General features: G+C 43.2%; 1 protein-coding gene across 3 annotated transcripts in view; it reads left to right on the forward strand.

The window, feature by feature from the left end:
• The window catches only part of LOC124142958 (A disintegrin and metalloproteinase with thrombospondin motifs adt-1-like), a 48,102-nt gene extending 34,623 nt beyond the window's left edge, over positions 1-13,479 (forward strand). For 2 of the 3 annotated variants that reach the window (XM_048386285.1, XM_048386284.1), the window contains exons 14-17: positions 171-284; positions 9,318-9,354; positions 11,651-12,184; positions 12,991-13,479. In XM_048386285.1, coding sequence (XP_048242242.1) covers positions 171-284; positions 9,318-9,354; positions 11,651-12,184; positions 12,991-13,139 — 834 coding nt within the window. In that variant the 3' untranslated portion in view covers positions 13,140-13,479. The remainder of the gene's footprint in view (positions 1-170; positions 285-9,317; positions 9,355-11,650; positions 12,185-12,990) is intronic. The other variant, XM_048386286.1, reaches the window with a different exon arrangement.
• Positions 13,480-19,830: the final 6,351 nt, after the last annotated feature.

Consider the following 19,830-nt stretch of genomic DNA (forward strand, 5'->3'; position numbering starts at 1 on the left):
ACAAAACAAAACACTCGTTAAATGGTGAAGATCCGACATCTGAGAACACCATGCTAAACACTTTTCCAACACCTTGCAATGAGACCAGTGTGTCATAATGTTTATACGCAACCTCGTGTCAAATCGTTAGCCGCATATGTATCAGTTACAGTGTTTGTTTATCTTTTCAGGGGGCATATAACGGCGACTTGAGCGCATTGTGTTCCATGATGCTGTGCCAGGACCGAGAAGATCGGTGTGTGGATACATTTGCTGCAGAGGGCACAGAGTGTGGCGCCAGCATGGTACTTGAACAAACCACACTGTACACTAATAACACAATACACACCAGCAACATGGTACTTGAACAAACCACACTGTACACTCAACACAATACACACCAGCAACATGGTACTTGAACAAACCACACTGTACACTAATAACACAATACACACCAGCAACATGGTACTTGAACAAACCACACTGTACACTAATAACACAATACACACCAGCAACATGGTACTTGAACAAACCACACTGTACACTAATAACACAATACAAACCAGCAACATGGTACTTGAGCAAACCACACTGTACACTCAACACAATACACACCAGCAACATGGTACTTGAACAAACCACACTGTACACTCAACACAATACACACCAGCAACATGGTACTTGAGCAAACCACACTGTACACTCAACACAATACACACCAGCAACATGGTACTTGAGCAAACCACACTGTACACTCAACACAATACACACCAGCAACATGGTACTTGAACAAACCACACTGTACACTAATAACACAATACACACCAGCAACATGGTACTTGAACAAACCACACTGTACACTAATAACACAATACACACCAGCAACATGGCACTTGAAGAAACCACACTGTACACTAATAACACAATACACACCAGCAACATGGTACTTGAGCAAATCACACTGTACACTAATAACACAATACACACCAGCAACATGGTACTTGAGCAAATCACACTGTACACTAATAACACAATACACACCAGCAACATGGTACTTGAACAAACCACACTGTACACTAATAACACAATACACATCAGCAACATGGCACTTGAACAAACCACACTGTACACTAATAACACAATACACACCAGCAACATGGTACTTGAGCAAATCACACTGTACACTAATAACACAATACACACCAGCAACATGGTACTTGAGCAAATCACACTGTACACTGATAACACAATACACACCAGCAACATGGCACTTGAACAAACCAAACTGTACACTAATAACACAATACACACCAGCAACATGGTACTTGAACAAACCACACTGTACACTAATAACACAATACACACCAGCAACATGGCACTTGAACAAACCACACTGTACACTAATAACACAATACACACCAGCAACATGGTACTTGAGCAAATCACACTGTACACTCAACACAATACACACCAGCAACATGGTACTTGAACAAACCACACTGTACACTAATAACACAATACACACCAGCAACATGGTACTTGAACAAACCACACTGTACACTAATAACACAATACACACCAGCAACATGGTACTTGAACAAACCACACTGTACACTCAACACAATACACACCAGCAACATGGAACTTGAACAAACCACACTGTACACTAATAACACAATACACACCAGCAACATGGTACTTGAGCAAACCACACTGTACACTCAACACAATGCACACCAGCAACATGGAACTTGAGCAAACCACACTGTACACTCAACACAATACAAACCAGCAACATGGTACTTGAGTACACCACACTCAACATAATACACACCAGCAACATGGAACTTGAGCAAACCACACTGTACACTCAATACAATACACACCAGCAACATGGAACTTGAGCAAACCACACTGTACACTCAACACAATACAAACCAGCAACATGGTACTTGAGTACACCACACTGTACACTCAACACAATACAAACCAGCAACATGGTACTTGAGTACACCACACTGTACACTCAACACAATACACACCAGCAACATGGAACTTGAGCAAACCACACTGTACACTCAACACAATACACACCAGCAACATGGTACTTGAGTACACCACACTGTACACTCAACACAATACAAACCAGCAACAAGGTACTTGAGTACACCACACTGAACACAATACAAACCAGCAGACGAGACACAACACAATACAATGAACACAATACACACAAGCAGCATGGTACTTGAGTACATCAGGCTCAACACAATGCACACCAGCATCATGGTACTTTAGTACACCATACTCAACACAATACTCACTGGCAACATGGTACGTTAGTACACAACACAGTACACTCAACACAATACACACCAACAACATGGTACTTGAGTGCACCACACTCAACACAATACACACCAGCAACCTGGTACTTGAGTACACCACACTCAACACAATACACACCAGCAACATGGTACTTGAGTACACCACACTCAACACAATACACACCAGCAACCTGGTACTTGAGTACACCACATTCAACACAATACACACCAGCAACATGGTACTTGAGTACACCACACTCAACACAATACACACCAGCAACCTGGTACTTGAGTTCACCACACTCAACACAATACACACCAGCAACATGGTACTTGAGTACACCACACTCAACACAATACACACCAGCAACATGGTACTTGAGTACACCACACTCAACACAATACACACCAGCAACCTGGTACTTGAGTACACCACACTCAACACAATACACACCAGCAACCTGGTACTTGAGTACACCAAAATCAACACAATACACACAAGCAGCATGGAACTTGAGTACACCACACTCAACACATAACACACCAGCAACATGGTACGTGAGTACAACACACTCAACACATAACACACAAGCAACATGAAATCATCACTAACGTGATACACAACATCAGGAACATGCCGCACAATGCCAGCAACGTTGTACACAACAACAGGAACATGACGCACAATGCCAGCAACGTGGTACACAACAACAGGAACATGATACACAATACCAGCAACGTGGTACACAACATCAGGAACATGACGCACAATGCAAACAACGCTGTACACAACAACAGGAACATGACGCACAATCCCAGCAACGTTGTACACAACAACAGAAACATCACGCACAATGCAAACAACGCTGTACACAACAACAGGAACATGACGCACAATGCCAGCAACGCTGTACACAACAGCAGGAACATGCCGTACAATGCCAGCAACGCTTTACACAACAACAGGAACAAGACACACAATGCCAGCAACGTTGTAGAGAAGAACAGAAACATGACGCACAATGCCAGCAACGTGGTACACAACACCAGGAACATGCTGCTCAATGCCAGCAAAGTGGTACACAACAAACGAAACATGACGCATATTGCCAGCAACGCTGTACACAACACAAAAAGCATGACTCACAATGCCAGCAACGTAGTACAAAACACCAGAAACATGACGCACAATGCCAGCAACGTGGTACACAACAACAGAAACATCACGCACAATGCCAGCAACGCTTTACACAACAACAGGAACATGACACACAATACCAGCAATGTTGTAGAGAAGAACAGAAACATGACGCACAATGCCAGCAACGTGGTACACAACACCAGGAACATGCTGCACAATGCCAGCAACGTTGTACACAACACAAGAAACATGACGCACAATGCCACCAACGCTGTACACAACAACAGGAATATGACACACAATGCCAGGAACAGGGTACACAACCACAGGAACATGCCGCACAATGCCAGCAACGTGGTACACAACAACAGGAACATGACGCACAATGCCAGCAACGTGGTACACAACAACAGGAACACGGCACACAATTTCGAGCAACGTGGTAAACAAAATCAGGAACATGATACACAATGGCAGCAACGTGGTACACAACATCAGCAACATGACGCACAATGCCAGCAATGTGGTACACAACAACAGGAACATGATACACAAAGCCAGCAACGCTGTACACAACATCAGCAACATGACACACAATGCCAGCAACGTTGTATACAACAACAGGAACATGACGCATAATGCCAGCAATATGGTACACAACAACACAGGAACATGAAAAACAATGCCAGCAATGTTGTACACAACAACAGGAACAGGACGCACAATGCCAGCAACGCTGTACATAACAACAGAAACATCACGGACAATGCCATCAACGCTGTACACAACAACAGGAACATCACGTACAATGCCAGCAACGCTGTACTGAACAACAGGAACATGACGCACAATACCAGCAAAGTTGTAAACAACAACAGGAACATGACACACAATGCCAGCAACGTGGTAAACAAAATCAGGAACATAATACACAATGGCAGCAACGTGGTACACAACAACAGGAAACATGACTCACAATGCCAGCAACGTGGTACACAACAACAGGAACATGATACACAATGCCAGCAACGTGGTACACAACAACAGGAACATCACGCACAATGCCAGCAACGCTGTACACAACAACAGGAAGAGGACGCACAATGCCAGCAACGTCGTACACAACAACAGGAACACGACGCACAATTTCCAGCAACGTGGTACACAAAATCAGGAACGATACACAATGGCAACAACGTTGTACACAACAACAGGAACATGATACACAATGCCACCAACGTGGTACACAACAACAGGAACATGATGCACAATGCAAGCAACATGGAATCATCACTAACGTGATACCCAACATCAGGAACATGACACACAATGCCAGCAACGTGGTACACAACAACAGAAACATCACGAACAATGGCAGCAACGTGGTACACAACAACAGGAACATGACGCATAATGCCAGCAACGTGGTACACAACAACAGGAACATGACGCACAATGCCAGCAACATGGTACAAAACAACAGAAACATGACACACAATACCAACAACGTTGTACACAAAAACAGGAACATGATGCACAATGCCAGCAACGTTGTACACAACAACAGGAACATGATACACAATGCCAGCAACGTGGTACACAACAACAGGAACATGATGCACAATGCAAGCAACATGGAATCATCACTAACGTGATACCCAACATCAGGAACATGACACACAATGCCAGGAACGTTGTACACAACAACAGGAATATGACGCACAATACCAGCAACGTGGTACACAACAACAGGAACATGACACACAATGCCAGCAACGTGGTACACAACAACAGAAACATGACAAACAATGCCAGCAACGCTGTACACAGCAAGAGGAACATGACGCACAATGCCACCAACGTGGTACACAACATCAGGAACATGACACACAATGCCAGCAACGTGGTACACAACAACAGGAACATGACGCACAATTCCAGCAAAGTTGTACACAACAACAGGAACATGATGCACAATGCCAGCAACATGGAATCATCACTAACGTGATACCCAACATCAGGAACATGACACACAATGCCAGGAACGTTGTACACAACAACAGGAATATGACGCACGATACCAGCAACGTGGTACACAACAACAGGAACATGACACACAATGCCAGCAACGTAGTACACAACAACAGAAACATGACACACAATGTCAGCAACGCTGTACACAGCAAGAGGAACATGACGCACAATGCCACCAACGTGGTACACAACATCAGGAACATGACACACAATGCCAGCAACGTGGTACACAACAACAGGAACATGACGCACAATGCAAGCAACGTGGTACACAACAACAGGAACATGATACACAATGCCAGCAATGTGGTACACAACAACAGGAACATGACATACAATGCCAGCAACGTGGTACACAACAACAGAAACATCACGCACAATGCCAGCAACGCTGTACACAACAACAGGAACATGACATACAATGCCAGCAACGTGGTACACAACAACAGAAACATCACGCACAATGCCAGCAACGCTGCACACAACAACAGGAACATGACACACAATGCCAGCAACGTGGTACACAACAACAGAAACATCACGAACAATGCCAGCAACGCTGTACACAACAACAGGAACACGACACACAATTTCCAGCAACGTGGTACACAAAATCAGGAACATGATACACAATGGCAGCAACGTTGTACACAACAACAGGACACATGACTCACAATGCCAGCAACGTGGTACACAACAACAGGAACATGACGCATAATGCCAGCAACGTGGTACACAACAACAGGAGCATGACACACAATGCCAGCAACGTGGAGCACAACAACAGAAACATGATACACAATGCCAGCAAACGCTGTACACAACAACAGAAACATGATACACAATGCCAGCAAACGCTGTACAGAACAACAGGAACATCATGCACAATGCTAGCAACGCTGTACACAACAACAGGAACATGACGCACAATGCCAGCAACGTTGTACACAACTACAGGACCATGATACACAATGCAAGCGACGTGGTACACAACAACAGGACCAAGATACACAATGCCATCAACGTGGTACACAACAACAGGACCATGATACACAATGCCAGCAACGTTGTACACAACTACAGGAACATGACACACAATGCCAGCAACGTGGTACCCAACAACAGGAACATTACACACAGTGCCGGCAACGCTGTTCACAACAAGAGGAACAAGACGCACAATGCCAGCAACGCTGTACACAATACAAGAAACATGACTCACAATGCCAGCAACGCTGTACACAACAACAGGAATATGATACACAACGCCAGCAACGTTGTTCACAACAACAGGACGATGATACACAATGCCAGCAACGTTGTACACAACAACAGGAACATGATACACAATGCCAGCAACGTGGTACACAACAACAGGAACATGATGCACAATGCCAGCAACATGGAATTATCACTAACGTGATACCCAACAACAGACACATGACACACAATGCCAGCAACGTGGTACACAACAACAGAAACATGACACACAATACCAACAACGTTGTACACAACAACAGGACCATGATTCACAATGCCAGCAACGTTGTACACAACAACAGGAACATGACGCACAATGCCAGCAACATGGTACAAAACAACAGAAACATGACACACAATACCAACAACGTTGTACACAAAAAAAGGAACATGATGCACAATGCAAGCAACGTTGTACACAACAACAGGAACATGATACACAATGCCAGCAACGTGGTACACGACAACAGAAACATGATGCACAATGCCAACAACATGGTACAAAACAACAGAAACATGACACACAATACCAACAACGTTGTACACAAAAACAGGAACATGATGCACAATGCCAGCAACGTTGTACACAACAACAGGAACATGATACACAATGCCAGCAACGTTGTACACAACAACAGGAACATGATGTACAATGCCAGCAACATGGAATCATCACTAACGTGATACCCAACATCAGGAACATGACACACAATGCCAGGAACGTTGTACACAACAACAGGAATATGACGCACAATACCAGCAACGTGGTACACAACAACAGGAACATGACACACAATGCCAGCAACGTGGTACACAACAACAGAAACATGACACACAATGCCAGCAACGCTGTACACAGCAAGAGGAACATGACGCACAATGCCACCAACGTGGTACACAACATCAGGAACATGACACACAATGCCAGCAACGTGTTACACAACAACAGGACCATGATACACAATGCCAGCAACGTTGTACACAACAACAGGAACATGACGCACAATGCCAGCAAAGTTGTACACAACAACAGGAACATGATGCACAATGCCAGCAACATGGAATCATCACTAACGTGATACCCAACATCAGGAACATGACACACAATGCCAGGAACGTTGTACACAACAACAGGAATATGACGCACAATACCAGCAACGTGGTACACAACAACAGGAACATGACACACAATGCCAGCAACGTAGTACACAACAACAGAAACATGACACATAATGCCAGCAACGCTGTACACAGCAAGAGGAACATGACGCACAATGCCACCAACGTGGTACACAACATCAGGAACATGTCACACAATGCCAGCAACTTGGTACACAACAACAGGAACATGATGCGCAATGCCAGCAACACGAAATCATCATTAACATGATACCCAACATCAAGAACATGACGCACAATGCCAGCAACGTGGTAAACAACAACAGAAACATGACACACAATGCCAGCAACGTTGTACACAACAACAGGAATATGACGCACAATGCCAGCAACGTGGTACACAACAACATGAACATGACACACAATGCCAGCAACGTGGTACACAACATCAGGAACATGACACATAAATGCCAGCAACGTGGTACACAACAACAGGAACATGATGCACAATGCCAGCAACATGGAATCATCACTAACGTGATACCCAACAACAGGAACATGACACACAATGCCAGGAACATGGTACACAACAACAGAAACATGACACACAATGGCAGCAACGTTGTACACAACAACAGGACCATGATACACAATGCCAGCAACGTTGTACACAACAACAGGAACATGATACACAATGCCAGCAACGTTGTACACAACACCAGGAACATGATGCACAATGCCAGCAACATGGAATCATCACTAACGTGATACCCAACATCAGGAACATGACGCACAATGCCAGCAACGTGGTACACACCATCAGGAACATGACACACAATGCCAGCAACATGGAATCATCACTAACGTGATACCCAACAACAGGAACATGACACACAATGCCAGGAACATGGTACACAACAACAGAAACATGACACACAATGGCAGCAACGTTGTACACAACAACAGGACCATGATACACAATGCCAGCAACGTTGTACACAACAACAGGAACATGACGCACAATGCCAGCAACGTTGTACACAACAACAGGACCATGATACACAATGCCAGCAACGTGGTACACGACAACAGGAACATGACGCACAATGCCAGCAACGTGGTACACAACAACAGGAACATGACACACAATGCCAGCAACGTGGTACACAACAGGAATATGACACACAATGCCAGCAACGTGGTACACAACAACAGGAACATGACACACAATGCCAGCAACGTGGTACACAACACCAGGAACATAATACACAATGCCAGCAAAGTCGTAATTAACATCAACAGCATAATACACACTGACACCAACATGTTACACAACATCTGCAACATTCTACACGTCATCAGGAATCGCTTAATGGCAAAATAATGTCATTTGTTTACATTTAATCAGTTTATTACGTGAATACACGCCGAGAACATTAAATCATATATATTTTCAGTGGTGCTTGAGTGGCCGCTGCGTGAATGCAACAATGGGTATGTTTACTTTCCTTTGTTTGTGGGTGGGGTGGATGGGGTGGGGTAGGCTGGTTTAGCTTGGGTTTAGGTGGGGTGGGGTAGGCTGGTTTAGGGTGGGATAGGGTGGGGTAGGGTGGTCCGGGGGATAATTAACAAAAATCATTCAAATGCTCATCGAAGATATGGAAATATGTATACCGTATCGTGATAGTAGTTTATATTGTAGCATGAATATATTTCATATATTACTGTTATTATATGTCTTATTGTACGAGGGTGGATTGATAAGTTGTTTTTAGCCTCACGTAATATGACTTTGCCTATTGACGTTCAAATGACTTTTCAACATACTCCCCCTCCCACATTGATACACTTTTGCCAAAGATGTTGGAGAGATTAAATCCCCTTTTCGTAGACTTCCTTCTCTTGGTTGTCCAAACTTGCTCCACAGTTGACATAACGTCATCGTCCGAGTAAAAAAGGGTGCCGGCGAGAGCTGTCTTCATGTTTGGGAACAGATGGAAGACTGACGGAGCCGGTGTAGTAGGCTCAAACAACTCTCCCTAAATTTGACTCTAGGGTCATATGGGCCTATGCTTAAATGACTCTGGAGTCGTCTGAGCCTGGGGTGTCATTTGAGCCTCCTACACCGGATGAGGATAATATGTCGGGTTCTAAAGCTGTTCGAAGCCACACTCGTGAATTGAAGCCATGTCATTGATTGATTTCTGTATTGGCGCATTGTCCTGATCGATGAGCACAACTTTTCTCAGCTTCGCACGTCTCTCACTCTTAATTTCATCCAATAATTGCCTCAAAAGTGCAGCATAACATTCTTTGTTTATTGTCTAGTCTTTCGGAAGATGGTCCACCATGATGACACCCTAGGCATCCCACGCGGAAGCCATAATCTTTCCAGCTGATTGGCCTTTGCCATCTTTGGTGGCGATAATGTCATATGCTTCCCCTGTACATGTATTGCTTGTTGTCTGGACAGTGACTGGAAGTGGTGAACCCATGTTTCATTCATAGTCACAGATCGATGCAAGATACCACGAGACATGTTGTGTCATCTGAGTCATTTTATGAGATATCAGGAGCTTAGCACCCAAACGAGATGATACTTTCTCCAATGCCAAAGTTTCTGTTATAATAGATTGTACTCTCTCCTGTGAAATGCCTACTGAACTAGCAATATGACATTCTCCGATCGGTCATCACGAGACCGTGGAATCATCGGTTCATTTCTTGTGTTACTGACGAGACAGGCCTTCCAGGAATCGGGTCGTCTTTAAAGGGGCCGTCACACCATGACGTTCTGGTCAACGTTCTCTGAACATTTCAATCGTTCAATTTTTGAGCGTTCTAGAATGAGGATGACACATCTGGCGTGTGATTAACGTGTGCCTAACGCATGACTAGCGTGTGTCTAACGCACGAGAAGCGTGTAACAGCGACCAAGTAAGATACCCCTGAAAACCATTAGCGTATGCTAACGTGCCACTGGCGCGCGACAAACGATTTGTCAACGTTAGACGAGCGTGTTGAGCGTGTGACTAACGTGTGAATAACGACAGAATAGCGTCTTGCTGGCGTGTTATTTTTACGGTGCGCTATGGGACCGTTCAGCGGTCGTTGACAGGTCGCCAGTGAGTCGTTCAATGCAAAGCAAACGATTAGTAACAACCAAGTAACGCTAGAGTAACGACTGACTAACGATAGCCGAACGCGTGCAACGCTCGGCGAACGTTAGTAAAACGTTCCACGAACGTTATTAAACGTTCTTCAGCGTTTAAAATTAAACGTTGAAGAACGCTGGTCTCAGTGAGAACTTTCGTGCATGTTCAAAACTTTTTTTTCTGGACCAGCGTTCTCCGCCGATTCCCGGCGATCACCGACGTTCACTAGCGTTCACACAACGCTCTTCTGGCGCTATCCCAGCGACCATGGGCGACTACCAACGTTTCCTCAAACGTCATAGAACGCTGACCAGAACGTCATGGTGTGACGGCCCCATTAGGCTCTCTCTGCCACGCTTAAACTCGGTTGTCCTTTACGGTGGCCTCGGAATGATCATCCTTCTCTCGTGTTGTTCTCATATCTTTATGAATGGCCTTGGGTGTTAATCCCTTTTTTCTGCAAATTCCTGATCACTCCACGTTCCCAATGGTCACAGACCCCTTTTTATTTCACTGACTTGTCACAGGAAAATAATTTGTTCAATTTACTCAGGTGTTTGCGGATATTCTTCTGTGACCGCACATTATCAAATCAACCCGTGTAGAATAAACACGTAGTTCTTGTGACATTGCAGACTGTGGTACATGTCTGTCGACCTCTTCAACAGTGCCTCCTGCCACACGTTCGTCTTCATCTGTAGGCACTCCAACTTGCATGCCTTCAACACCCATATCCACGTCCCCATCTCTGTCCCCACCCACGCCTACGCCCATGTCCATGTCGACATCAAAGTCCACGTCCCCGCCCACGCCCACGCCCACGCCCACGCCTACACCCACGCCAACGTCCACACCCACGTCCACATCTACATCAAAATCCACGTCAACCTCCACGTCCACGTCCACGTCCACACACCTACATCTACCCACGTCATCATCGTTATCACCAGTTTCGTCATCATCAACATCCCCTTCAGCCTCATCAACGTTAGACATGTCAAGCTGGCTCAGTTCAACTGGAGATGCGACAACGTCCACATCTTCGCCCGCATATACTTCCGTTATAACCAGAAAGACATCCACGACGGTGAGCACAAGAACAATGGTGACTGGCAAAAAAACAACAGATGTCAAGATTTTCCCCGACACCACTGTGGCCAAGGAACAAGGCAAGTCCAACACTTACCCCGTAACTTCCTTTGTAATGTTCTCATTGTCTAGAAGTCATCATTAGATACTCCTCAAAGTGCCTAGGTAATTAAATACGCACTGCATGTGTGACCTTAGGTCACAGTTGTCCAATTTTAAAATGAATGAAACGAGGTCAATTTTGAACTACTTCCTGGATTTGGCTTTTTATGTTTGAAATAAATGACGTGTGGGAGTTGTTTGTCGTACAATGCCGAGTTTCATATCTCGCCCACCTTTAGATGCGATTGTTCGGCCATTGCGTTTATCTGCGTTGCGAGGCTACATCTATTTGGAACAACTCACTAGAAGCTTCTCTCTAAACAACGACGTCGTCAAATTTAAGACGTCTTCTTGTTGCGAGCGTATGATCGAATCTCCAGAAAAGACGTCATGATAGAACCATGTTTTGTCGGGAAATAAACCACGCTTCGTTCTTCATTGTACTTTGAGATTTATCTCGTAGCTATCTTATTTACTACAAATAATATCGCACGTGTGGAGATCGGTTATACAATGTGATTTCTTCATATTTCATAATTGTCATTTTCTGATGCAAGTTACTATTATTATTCCCAATATAATATGTCACTTGGGGACACATATTTTGGTTCTTTGATCCTTTATGAAGTTTAAATTATTTAAGTCAATCGCCATGGCCAAGTATCGCGTCTTTGTGAACATATAACCAGACATTAGAGACACTGGACAAGTATACAGGTTTTTGCCAAATAGATGCCAACCAAATGTTTAGCCAGCTGACCGTGTATCCTGTGCTTATCTCCAGGCAGTGTATCTGCAGTCGTTCTAGGTGCTTCAATTGGAGGCGTGGGTGTTGCAGTTACGATCACCGCCATCGTCGTTGTCATCATCTGTAGACGCATTCGGCTTAGTGAAGGCAAAGACAATGCACGCCATGCCGTCGAGATGACTTGATGACGTGCGTCCGAGAATGTCGTGCCTCGAGGAGTGGTCCACTATAGATGTGTGATCAGCATTGGGCACAGTGTTCCTCAGTTGATAATGAACACTTGATGAATGATGATGGTACTCTATATTAATTGCATCATGAAAAATGAACATGATACTATATTGTGTTCATGGTTTGATTATGAAAAAAATATTTGTAATAATGCTATTTCATAATAATGGATGATGAACTTTGGATGCGTGAACACGGTTATGTTGTTTTACGCTCTTATAAACTTGAGATGAATTACTCCGTTATTTGTTACCGGATTCTATGGTTTAATAAGCATTAAATCATAAACTTGAATTCTTTCGTCGTTTGTGTGTTACTTTTCAATATATTTTAACCGTTAGAAAACGGATTTCTAACATGATAGAAGATTGCAACTTAAACAATTATAGGACATTACAGAAAAAGTGTGATACAGGAAAGAGCAGAGGAGTAATGTGTTCATCTGCCACCTTAGTAGAATCACAGACAGGAGCATATAACACGACGTGACAGGAGTTGTCATCGACTGCACTGTATCAATACACGTCTGGTTGTGTATATTAATTTACTCGGTGCCTAACATATCGTTTGCATTAGTTGTAGAAAGAACAATTTGCAGTTGATTTACATACAGTGAACGAACCTCTGGCACAGGGAAAGCAATAACGTCCTAAATAAGGCAAATAATGAGTGAGTGAGTGTGTGAGTGAGTTTAGTCTCACGCAGCTTTGAATGAGGTTTCAGTTCTTTCACGGCGTGTCAACTTGATGTGAGAGGAAAGCCCAAAGTGATGCAGGTCTTCAACAGTTACCACTTTTGTGAACCTACGAACACGGGTATGGTGCTGACAAACCTAGAAACATAATCCGGGCGAACTGGGTTTGGATCACATATGTTCCTATCGTGCAAGAAGGGACGTAACACTGCATAGGTTCCATCAAGGACAACGCGACATTTTGACGGGTGGTTGGTGGATTGATGAGAGGATTGGCGAGACAGTTTCTTCTTGGTTGGAAATATCTATCACATATCAATAGTAGTTCATCTACCACGGCACCAAGGCTTCCGGTGTTGCAGAATAAACAGAAGCGTCCGTTATATGGAGTCTTTGTAAGGCGGTCACATTCAACTGTAAGTCTGAAGTTATTACACCCAAACATGGTTACCTTTTCCGTTGATAAGGGAGAAGGTCACAGGTAAAATAGGTAAAGTGATATAGAAAACTGAGAATATTAATTGTATTGAGATGAAGCGTCGAGGAAGTGATGCCAAAATTTAAAGAAGATGTCATAAAATCTCTGAAGATGTCCATGAATGATTATATGAAACCACAATGTTATGAGAGGACCGTGTATACTGACGGAAAAAAGTGACTGTGCTTCATATAAAGTGGTGTAAATGTTTTCTTATGGAAAATAACAAGATGACTTTGGTAATTCGTCTTATATATGTTTTATCATAAAAACTTCATTGACAAAACCCTTACCTAGCAACAGGAGACGGAGCGACGCACCCTGAACGCACAATGTCAATATCGGGTGTAACTACCATTTGCGTTAATACAGGCGAGTCAGCGTCGGCGCATTAAAGAGACCAGATCATTAGAAACTGTCTCGAGTAAGTTGTTCCAAACGTCACCCAAAGATTGACACAAATGAGCTAGCGTTACCGACTGGTTCTGGTCCTGTCGTAGGCGTCGACCCAACTCATCCGCGATATGTTCTATGGGGGAGAGGTCTAAAGAAAAAGCCGGCCGTGGCAGCATAGCAATGCATTGCTGCCTCAAAAAGTCTGTCACAACACGTGCAACATGTGGGCGGGCATCATGCTGTTTGCAACGTGACATTACGTCCCTACTTTTGCACAGAGGGTGAAACCTCGACTCATCTGTGAAGAGTATTCTGTACCCAGTCTTGTCTTTTGAACCTCAAATGCTGTCTACACCAAACTAGGCCTGCCTGGCGGTGACGTGGAAGCACAATTGGGCGTATCGCTTGACGTCGAGGACGCATGCTCCCTCAACCGTTTGCGTACGGTTCTGCCGCTAATTGATCTCAACCCAGGAATTGCCCCAGGTGTTAATGTGGCAGTTTGGTATCGATGCCGTAGATGGATCAACCGAATTTGGTTGTCTTGTTGACGTGACATGATTCGTGGACGACCGGCGCGTGGCAAGTTATGAGTGTTGCCCTGCTATAGATAACGTCTCTAAAGAGATGATAGTGTGTTTCGATGAACATTAATATGTCTGGCGTGTTTGTGCCATTCCTGTTTGCACCATATTTACGTCTCGTAGACGTTGATTTTCAGCAAGCCGTGGTATTGCGTATTTAGGGTTAAATAAAACTCTTTAATGAGCACTTGGTAGCTAAACAATCATTCTGTGCTGTTCACATTAAACTAAACACACGTGTAAATATCATGCTCCCAACAAACACGCAAACATCCAAATTGTGCGCCGTGCATGAACATGAACATGCAAGTTGTGAATCAGGACCTTAAAGTCGAGATGTCTTCAGGAATACATACACCTCGTCAAAAGTATCGCACCGACAAATCTGAAGCGTAATTGTGAGTTCATTTTCAATGTAGAGATTTTCAAATGGTAACTGTGTGTTTCCCCATCATCTGCCTGTAGATGGCAGCTAACTTAACTGCCCAACCTTGTGGGTGCGTTTATGCGAACCGTAGGCACACTGAAGGGGTCTCTATAGATAAATTCATGTTTGATAAAAAAAAAAGTTCATGCGTCTTTACTGCTACTAATTTTGAATGAAAGTTCTACCAATTTGAAATCCTGTCTTGGGAACGATTGTCACTGAAATGCCTAAGTGTATTATCCCATAAAATCAAAGATGGCAAATCATTGGCATGCACCAAACTGGCATGACAGGTCGGGCTATTGCCACCTCGTTGAACAATAATCATGCTGTAATCAGTCGACTCATCAGAAAGAACACATTGACTGGACATGTGAGGCACGAGATCAGGACGTCCACGCAAGACCAGTGCCAGAAAAGACAGGGACGCCAAGCTACCTCGTCATCACTGGCCTACCAACAACAGAGTGTCCCTTAGCACCCTCAGGCGTCGACTGAATGCAGCAGGATTTGGGGCCAGAAGACCAACAAGACGTCCCCTCCTCTCACCCCCAACACATGCGGAACACTTTAGCCTGGTGTCAGGTTCGAGCACAATGGAACTTAGGTCATGGAGGATGATTCATTGATCTGACGAGAGTCGGTGTTGACTGCACGACACAGATGGTAGGACTCTTGTCTGGAGGCATCCTATCATCTGTGCATGTGATAATGGTATGGGGATGTTGCTCCTTTGATTGTAAACCTGATTTGGTCACAGCTCAGAGGACATTAAATGGACAAGGTACCCAGATACCATAACTGGCGGTTTTGTTGTGCCTCATTTTGATAACCATGCATTTACCACACGTCCTGTCTTCATGGATGACAATGCCCGACCCCAACGAGCACGAACTGTGACTGACAACGCCGTTGAGACTCTGCCTTGGCCTTCTCGAAGCCCAGACCTTAATCCAATCGAGCATCTATGGAATAAGTTGGGACGTAGGGTTAGAGCCAGGGACCCTTCAGTACAGAATCTCCAAAACTTGACCCAGACTTTGCTTTAGGAATGGCAACACATCCCTCAGTTTAGGATCAGACGTCTGATTTTGAGCAAGAGGGGACGTGTGGCGGACCTGATCCGTTTACGGAGTGGCTACACCAGATATTGACTTACCATTTTTTTTACAATGATTCTATCCATTACGAGATTTGATCAATTTAATGGTATCATATTGCGAGAGAATGAGATACTTTCAGTTTTCTCAGGGCTTAACTTCACTTGCCAAGTTTTCGCCCAGTTGGAGGTTTCGGTCAGATCACTGTTTAACGCTGAAGCTGCGATGGCTGGGTTTTTAACATAATTTTCAAGGACATATCGTCAGCAACAAGTCTAATATTACTATTTATATTATCAACTACAACATTGATGTAAATAAAGAACAGCAACCTGGCAAGTACAGACCCTTGTGGTACTCCAGCCGGTAGAATGTTTAATTTGGATTTGTTTTCTATCCATCAAATAACTTTCAAACCCTATGACCTGTGTCCGGGTGGCTACACCAGATAGTGACACTGTTGAACATTTAACTGTCACACGCGTACAACTTTACTGAGCGGGGTACTTGTTGAAATGTCCATCCCATTCTTGACAGTTACCATACTTATGCTCTATTCATCCCCAGTTACAGTCCTTGTTGTCGCTTGGGAATAAAGTTTATTCTATGCTAAAGTTCATTGTTCTTTTTATTCATCACATCTTATCTGACATTATGTTACACTTTTGATTGCCTTTGTGTTGTTTTCCAGCTTCTCCTCGCCCATATCTTTTCTGATTATTAGACAATCTTGGTTTAGCGATACTGTTAGACATATTGAAAGAAGCATTATTTTATCCCAATCTAATGTTTCGTTATATAACTTTATATTGAGTGTAGTTACTGTTTCCGCTAGTATATGGTTAAATCCATAAATTGGCAACTTCCATATTGTCGCTGGACAGTAAAAACTGTGATTTCACCCGAGCACATTAAGCATGATTTAGCTAAGATTTTATCCAATTTAATTAATATCGTGAACTAAACCTAACTTGCATCGTGCACCGAATGGTTTTTTTTAGGATGTGTATCAATGTGTAACCTTTGTCTGATGTATATATTTTAAGATATTTAACAAAACAAAAACTTACGAGTTGATGGTAGTTGGTTTAGCATTGACAAGATTGTTGCTTTTCTATGTGAGCTGACTGCCTCGGTAGTTGTAGCTTGACAAAACCTTTTGGCATACCATGGTCAAACCAGCATGCATCATAATATCAATCTCAAATGCTTCATTGTTTAGGAACCAAATATGCCAGCAAGAACGATTTGTCTAGCCACGTCAAGACGTGTAACAGAAAGTATAAGTATGCCTGGTTCAAGTGGCCAAGTCCGACATGACGGTACACACTGACAGTGCCCACAACATGATGGTGTGCCGATGTCCTCAGGGTAACACAGGCTACAAGTGGCGATCCTCCTTTAGATGACACTTTGAACATGGACATCTAAACTTATGCCCCTTACGTTTTCCTCTAAGGACAGACAATCTTTTGTTATACTGCAGTTTACCTTCCATGACATTATATATATTTTTGCCAAAGACAATGTTTTTTCGATATGTTTGTGTTATGTGCCAAACGTTGAACTGCAATAATGAACTGTTTGCTTGGAGGAGATCACATCACTTTATGTCGTGTTTATTTTAGCACATGGATACAATTTGTGTTGGTTGTTACACAACTTGTACATATTAGTAGATTATGCATCAAACAAAGCATGTTATAACCGTAAAGTTCACTAGAATGTATCTAGAAGGGCATACATAGCATGCTGCTATTTCTGTTATCTGCTTCTAACCTAATGCACTCTATTATGTGCTCTACAATTATTGGAGGAAATAAAGCATGTCTGTCTGTCTGTAAGTTAGCCTAGTCTATATTTGTGCAACACACGTATTGCTATTGAGTTATGAAAAGACATATACGACCCACCTGAAGAAAGGGGACTTTATGGGTGCAAGGATACAATTGCAATGTTAACGTTAACTTTCTTCAGTGAAGATCGCCATGTGTGCAGACTGTAAACAAATATCTTATTTTTCTCTCGTTAGTTCATAATGTAATAAAAACATTATTTCAAAACTTTTCAGCATACATGTCTACTTTTAATTTATCAGACTTTAGGTCTGCAATTATTACATAAACAGTTATGAGTCCAAATGTTTGATGTCATGTATCGCTGTAAATAATTCAATTTTCGTTGTTTTCATTGTAATTCCTGCATTCTGATTAGCTGAACTGGTCACGTGTTAAGCCACGCCCACCGAAGCGGACTACTTTTATTACTACGGAATGTCGGGGAATCCCAATATTACAGTCGAGGTAATTCCCTTTCTGCTCATGTGTTTCGTCATGCACAGGACATTTAGCGACATTCATGCATATTCATTATCCAAACTACCCTTTGAGGCCGGAGGCCGCGAAGGAATGAAACAGCAAACGTGCTGTTGTCGTTGTCGAATTTAATGATAAGGTTATCACTCGAGTGTGTTTTGAGATGGTAAATATCCTGTATAAGGACACAAAAATGGTATTCGGCGAACTCTGGTGAGCTAAATACATAGTGTTTATTCCTAAAACCGGATTTACCATCCAAAAATCTCAAGCGCAATAACCATGGACGGTCATTCGGGTAAAAATACATCAGTTGAAATAAAGGTACCTTTACCAGTACCGGTAGTACATAATAATAGTTAAATGTTTACGAATTAATAACTGGTATTTAATGTTACGAATAATCAAATACCAATTAGAAACGCATAGACCCCATATGCAAGAAAGATCAAAGTGTACTAAAGAACGTTAGTGCACGCAAAAGGACACTAAAGTCCAAAGGACAACATTTACAATAAAGAAAGCCAGATGGCGTTAAATTTGTACAACATTCAGAGTTTAATCGGCTTGTTTCGTTGTGTACGTGGTAAATGCATGCAATGAGCTACACGACGCGGAGGTGCACTGAATAATGAGAGAGAGAGGGGGAGA

This window comes from Haliotis rufescens, unplaced genomic scaffold (genome assembly GCF_023055435.1).
Source record: "Haliotis rufescens isolate VD_foot unplaced genomic scaffold, xgHalRufe1.0.p SCAF_6, whole genome shotgun sequence".
NCBI lineage: Eukaryota > Metazoa > Mollusca > Gastropoda > Lepetellida > Haliotidae > Haliotis > Haliotis rufescens.